Source organism: Oncorhynchus nerka, linkage group LG4, assembly GCF_034236695.1.
Source record: "Oncorhynchus nerka isolate Pitt River linkage group LG4, Oner_Uvic_2.0, whole genome shotgun sequence".
Classification (NCBI taxonomy): domain Eukaryota; kingdom Metazoa; phylum Chordata; class Actinopteri; order Salmoniformes; family Salmonidae; genus Oncorhynchus; species Oncorhynchus nerka.
The window spans coordinates 81,701,064-81,707,896 of record NC_088399.1 but is presented as its reverse complement, the minus strand read 5'-3'; the positions used below and the strand labels follow the sequence as shown (position 1 = coordinate 81,707,896).

The window sequence follows — 6,833 nt, the reverse complement described above, 5'->3', positions numbered from 1 at the left end:
CAACTCCTCCCCTACGTATATGGGAGAGACAAAGGTTGAGAGCCAGCAGCATGTCACCCTGCAACCAACTGCAGGTTTGCTTCTGAAGCTAAGCAGGGTTGGTCCATGTCAGTTTCTGGATGGAAGACCAGATTCTGCTGGAAGTGGTTTTGGAGGGCCAGTAGGAGGCACCCTTTCCTCTGGTCTAAAGAAATACATAAGAAATGTCCTGGGTAGGGTGCTGTCTTTCAGATGGGATGTTAAACATGTGTCATGACTCTCTGTGGTCACTAAAATATCCAATGGCACTTATTGTAGGGGTGTTAAGCATGGTGTCCTGGCAGAATTCCCAATCTGGCTCTCATACCAGCATGGTCACCTACTCATCCCCAGTTTACAACTGGCTCGTTCATCCCTTGACCCTGTGACTATTCTCCAGGTTGTTGCTGTAAATGAGAATATGTTCTCAGGCATCTTACCTGGTAAAATAAGGGTTCAATAAAAATGTGTCCTCTGAAACATGACCCTGCCAAGCTGCACTGCTCACTTAACCTAGAAGCTAGCTGCACCAATGTGTCAGGGGAAACACAGTCCAGCTGGTGACTGAAGTCACGGCGCCGACAGAGATGGCTGCCTCGCTTCGCGTTCCTAGGAAACTATGCAGTTTTTTTTTTTTTTTACGTGTTATTTCTTACATTAGTACCCCAGGTCATCTTAGGTTTCATTACATATAGTCGAGAAGAACTACTGAATATAAGATCAGCGTCAACTCACCATCAGTACGACCAAGAATATGATTTTCGCGACGCGGATCCTGTGTTCTGCCTTTCATCCAGGACAACGGAATGGATCCCATGCGGCGACCCAAAAAACGACTCCGTAAAAGAGGGAAACGAGGCGGTCTTCTGGTCAGACTCCGGAGACGGGCACATCGTGCACCACTCCCTAGCATTCTTCTCGCCAATGTCCAGTCTCTTGACAACAAGGTTGATGAAATCCGAGCAAGGGTAGCATTCCAGAGGGACATCAGAGACTGTAACGTTCTTTGCTTCACGGAAGCATGGCTCACTGGAGAGACGCTATCGGAGGCGGTGCAGCCAGCGGGTTTCTCCACGCATCATGCCGACAGAAACAAACATCTTTCTGGTAAGAAGAGGGGCGGGGGCGTATGCCTTATGGCTAACGAGACATGGTGTGATCAAAGAAACATACAGGAACTCAAATCCTTCTGTTCACCTGATTTAGAATTCCTCACAATCAAATGTCGACCGCATTATCTACCAAGAGAATTCTCTTCGATTATATTCACAGCCGTATATATTCCCCCCCAAGCAAACACATCGATGGCTCTGAACGAACTTTATTTGACTCTTTGCTGACCACGACTCCATTTTGTTGATCCCTGCCTACAGACAGAAACTAAAACAAGAAGCTCCCACGCTGAGGTCTGTCCAACGCTGGTCCGACCAAGCTGATTCCACACTCCAAGACTGCTTCCATCACGTGGACTGGGATATGTTTCGTATTGCGTCAGATAACAACATTGACGAATACGCTGATTCGGTGTGCGAGTTCATTAGAACGTGTGTTGAAGATGTCGTTCCCATAGCAACAATTAAAACATTCCCTAACCAGAAACCGTGGATTGATGGCAGCATTCGCGTGAAACTGAAAACGCGAACCACTGCATTTAATCAGGGAAGGTGACTGGTAACATGACCGAATACAAACAGTGCAGCTATTCCCTCCGCAAGGCTATCAAACAAGCTAAGCGTCAGTATAGAGACAAAGTAGAATCTCAATTCAACGGCTCAGACACAAGAGGTATGTGGCAGGGTCTACAGTCAATCACGGACTACAAGAAGAAAACCAGCCCAGTCACGGACCAGGATGTCTTGCTCCCAGGCAGACCAAATAACTTTTTTGCCTGCTTTGAGGACAATACAGTGCCACTGACACGGCCTGCAACGAAAACATGCGGACTCTCCTTCACTGCAGCCGAGGTGAGTAAGACATTTAAACGTGTTAACCCTCGCAAGGCTGCAGGCCCAGACGGCATCCCCAGCCGCGCCCTCAGAGCATGCGCAGACCAGATGGCCGGTGTGTTTACGGACATATTCAATCAATCCCTATACCAGTCTGCTGTTCCCACATGCTTCAAGAGGGCCACCATTGTTCCTGTTCCCAAGAAAGCTAAGGTAACTGAGCTAAACGACTACCGCCCCGTAGCACTCACTTCCGTCATCATGAAGTGCTTTGAGAGACTAGTCAAGGACCATATCACCTCCCCCTTACCTGACACCCTAGACCCACTCCAATTTGCTTACCGCCCAAATAGGTCCACATACGATGCAATCTCAACCACACTGCACACTGCCCTAACCCATCTGGACAAGAGGAATACCTATGTGAGAATGCTGTTCATCGACTACAGCTCGGCATTCAACACCATAGTACCCTCCAAGCTCGTCATCAAGCTCGAGACCCTGGGTCTCGACCCCGCCCTGTGCAACTGGGTACTGGACTTTCTGACGGGCCGCCCCCAGGTGGTGAGGGTAGGCAACAACATCTCCACCCCGCTGATCCTCAACACTGGGGCCCCACAAGGGTGCGTTCTGAGCCCTCTCCTGTACTCCCTGTTCACCCACGACTGCGTGGCCACGCACGCCTCCAACTCAATCATCAAGTTTGCGGACGACACAACAGTGGTAGGCTTGATTACCAACAACGACGAGACGGCCTACAGGGAGGAGGTGAGGGCCCTCGGAGTGTGGTATCAGGAAAATAACCTCACTCAACGTCAACAAAACTAAGGAGATGATTGTGGACTTCAGGAAACAGCAGAGGGAACACCCCCCTATCCACATCGATGGAACAGTAGTGGAGAGGGTAGTAAGTTTTAAGTTCCTCGGCATACACATCACAGACAAACTGAATTGGTCCACTCACACAGACAGCATCGTGAAGAAGGCGCAGCAGCGCCTCTTCAACCTCAGGAGGCTGAAGAAATTAGGCTTGTCACCAAAAGCACTCACAAACTTCTACAGATGCACAATCGAGAGCATCCTGGCGGGCTGTATCACCACCTGGTACGGCAACTGCTCCGCCCACAACCGTAAGGCTCTCCAGAGGGTAGTGAGGTCTGCACAACGCATCACCGGGGGCAAACTACCTGCCCTCCAGGACACCTACACCACCCGATGTTACAGGAAGGCCATAAAGATCATCAAGGACAACAACCACCCGAGCCACTGCCTGTTCATCCCGCTATCATCCAGAAGGCGAGGTCAGTACAGGTGCATCAAAGCTGGGACCGAGAGACTGAAAAACAGCTTCTATCTCAAGGCCATCAGACTGTTAAACAGCCACCACTAACATTGAGTGGCTGCTGCCAACACACTGACACTGACTCAACTCCAGCCACTTTAATAATGGGAATTGATGGGAAATGATGTAAAATATATCACTAGCCACTTTAAACAATGCTACCTAATATAATGTTACATACCCTACATTATTCATCTCATATGCATACGTATATACTGTACTCTATATCATCTACTGCATCCTTATGTAATACATGTATCACTAGCCACTTTAACTATGCCACTTTGTTTACATACTCATCTCATATGTATATACTGTACTCGATACCATCTACTGTATCTTGCCTATGCTGCTCTGTACCATCACTCATTCATATATTTTCATGTACATATTCTTTATCCCCTTACACTGTGTATAAGACAGTAGTTTTGGAATTGTTAGTTAGATTACTTGTTGGTTATTACTGCATTGTCGGAACTAGAAGCACAAGCATTTCGCTACACTCGCATTAACATCTGCTAACCATGTGTATGTGACAAATAAAATTAGATAGATTTGATTTGAGGTACCTAGCTTGCCACATGGAGTTGCTAGAGTGCAATGGGACAAGGAAATCCCTGGCAGCCAAACTCTCCCCTAACCTGGATGATGCTAGTCCAATTGTGTCCTGGGTCACGGCTGGCTATGACTGCCTGGGTCTGTAGTGATGCAGTGCCTTAGATTGCTGCACCACTCTAGAGGCCCTAAATTGACATTTTTTATGGGGATTTTTGATTATGCTAAATAGATTTCCGCGCGGGCGCGGACATCGACCTTTTGAAGAAAACACATTGTAGGCGGGGTTTATGACTTTGTGGCTGGGGTAACTACTGACAACCTCCAGCTGCGTTTGCCGCTGCTGTGACTGTCCTGCCTGGCCGCCCGGTGTCTGATACGCTGCTCCCCTGCTCCTTCCCTGGATCCAAAGCCCGCCTCGGCTACCGAACTCCCAGTGAATGCACTAGTCAGCAACCATGACAGGCATCGCCGCCGCGTCTTTCTTCTCCAACTCCTGCAGGTTCGGGGGCTGTGGGCTCCAGTTCGAGTCTCTGGCCGAGCTCATCGTCCATATCGAGGACAATCACATCGGTGAGTTGGGGAGGGAGAGAGGTAGCATAGTTAGCTAGCTAGCCCAATGCTAGGCTAGAAGAACACGGTTCCATTGCATTCCGCTATGCCTGCCTGCTTGCTACCCTTTCGCTGCAAATGCAGAATAAAAAATGAGAAAACAAACTTCCCCTCGGATTTAGTGGTTGGATTTATTTTTGCATTATTATTATGCAGCAAGGGCGTAAGTTTAGCTATTTAAAAAAATTAAACTACTAACGTTGTCATAGGTGGCTAGGCTAGTGTAGTCTAGCCAGGCAGAGGTTTTGCATTGGTCGCTGTGTTTACTTTTAGGCCCGTGTTACAATGCAGCGGAGCACCTTTCGCTGATTGAGATTTATCTCTCGCCATTGTCATCACAAGTACTCAGCTGTTCTCACCCTGAACATGCGGTAAGATAATACTTCATTGTAAATGATAATTGATTTGACTCGACTCAGTTACAACTAGAATAATAAATGCCGCTAGTTTAGTAGTAGACTTGTACCTATCAGGTAGCCTATGTTTTGTTTGTAAGTCAGCGTTTATCATATTATTTGGTTGTTGTCAGCTGAAATGTTTTGAATTTTGTGCCAGCAAAGTTGTTTCCCCTTTTTCCAGATAGATTGTTTCCAGTCTGCAGTCTCTCAGGTGCTTGATTTGCAAAAATGTAACGATATAATGTTTCAACTTGTTGCAGATTACCACCAAATAGGCGCTCATATCATTTGCTTGGCTTTAGGCAATATGCTACAGTTCAAATTTGCAGCAATCATCAATCATTTAGACTGCACTCATTTTATATAAAAATATAAATGGTTATTAAACATATGCCTGTCTATCAGTGTCATACAACGCAATATTTTCACCATAAACTATTGTGCATAGTTATCATAACTACGAGGCCTTAGAGGTTTAATATGCTACAAAAAAAAAACCATTTGTCTAAGTCACTCATCACAAAACAGCTGCGGCAATGAGCCAAATATTAGGTTATCTCGTAAGAATAGGCCTAATCGGATGATCTATGCATGAAAGATCGGGATTTGCCCAGCCAGGTCAGACAATAACATGGCAATTTACTCCAAAACACCACAGGGTCCACAAATGTGTCCTTTGGTCTGGTTGTCACAGGAGCACGGAGGCTCCTAAATCAGACCTCTTATCTAATCTTGCCCATTAGATTTTAAAAATTAGTCATTTTATCATGTGAGGTAATAACATTTAGGGCTTGCAACATTAATACCAATGGTATGCCCATCGCTTTTTTCCATGTGTTTCATACCAGCATGCACACATGGAGGGGGCGGGGCGGGCAAGGGATGCTCCACTGAGCTGGTCTCCATGGAGACAGGCTGTCACAGAGGGGGATGGGAGAATGCTATTGGCCCGAGGGGCAGCACACCTGCTGCCTCTCATACAAAGAAGGCTCCGCCCCAGCCAGCTGTGACCGTGATGTTGTTTAATTACAGGACAGGGGTGCAGTGGGGGTTTTGGTGGAGGTGTGGCAGAAGACCTATCATCACCATACATCATATACCCACTCACATCAGCTGATGAGAGAAAGGGTCAGCTATCTATCTCAGAGAGCAGGTTAGCTCAGAGCTTAGCAATATTATTATTTCTGGTAGGCTTAGCAGTGAGCACGCATCCACATACTGTATACAGACACACACACACACATGCTTGACTATTATTGTGGGGACCTAACCTAAAATAGATTTCCATGCAAAAGCCTATATTCACTAACCCTTAACTGAACCTCAAACTCCTAACCCCTAAACCTAATTCTAAACCTTATTGTAACCCTAACCCCTAAGCCTTTAGGCTTGTTTTACTATCCTTGTGGGGACATTTGGGGACTTCCAGTACCCACGAGGATAGTAAATCAAAACACACACGTTTGGTATTACTATACGTGTGGGAACCTAAAATGTATTTCTATTAAAAATCGAATTTTACCTAAACCTAACCCTAATTCTAACCTTAAATCTAACCCCTGAGCCTAAAATAGCATTTGTCCTTGTGGGGACCTGGGAAATGTCCCCACAAGGGAGAATTTTCCTTGTTTTACTCTCCTTATGGGGATTCCTAGCACCCACAAGGATAGAAATATAACCCCCTCCCCACACACACTCACCATCTGGCTCCTGAAGCAGCTGAGCAGAACAGGGGTCACCAGTCTGATCAGTGGGGTCAATGAATCAACCCTACAGCTGCATCGCTACAATGACTGACACCATTAATAACACATAATCATATCAATACTCTCATTAGATCTGTCCACTCAGCAAGGAGTGTGTGTGTGTGTTTGTGTTTTCTTGTTTGTCTTTGGTTCTTCGTGTGCTCAACCAGTGCAGTATATTCACCATTCAATTGTTACCAAATCAATAATTACAATA

The 6,833-nt window shown here is 46.3% G+C and overlaps 1 protein-coding gene across 1 annotated transcript in view; it reads left to right on the top strand.

Annotated features, from left to right (window-relative positions):
• The first annotated feature begins 4,148 nt into the window (after positions 1–4,148).
• Positions 4,149–6,833, top strand: part of LOC115128656 (juxtaposed with another zinc finger protein 1-like) — a 36,323-nt gene continuing 33,638 nt past the window's right edge. Inside the window, exon 1 of the mRNA XM_029658719.2 lies at positions 4,149–4,434. Within this exon, the coding sequence (XP_029514579.1) occupies positions 4,320–4,434 (115 nt within the window). The 5' untranslated portion in view covers positions 4,149–4,319. The remainder of the gene's footprint in view (positions 4,435–6,833) is intronic.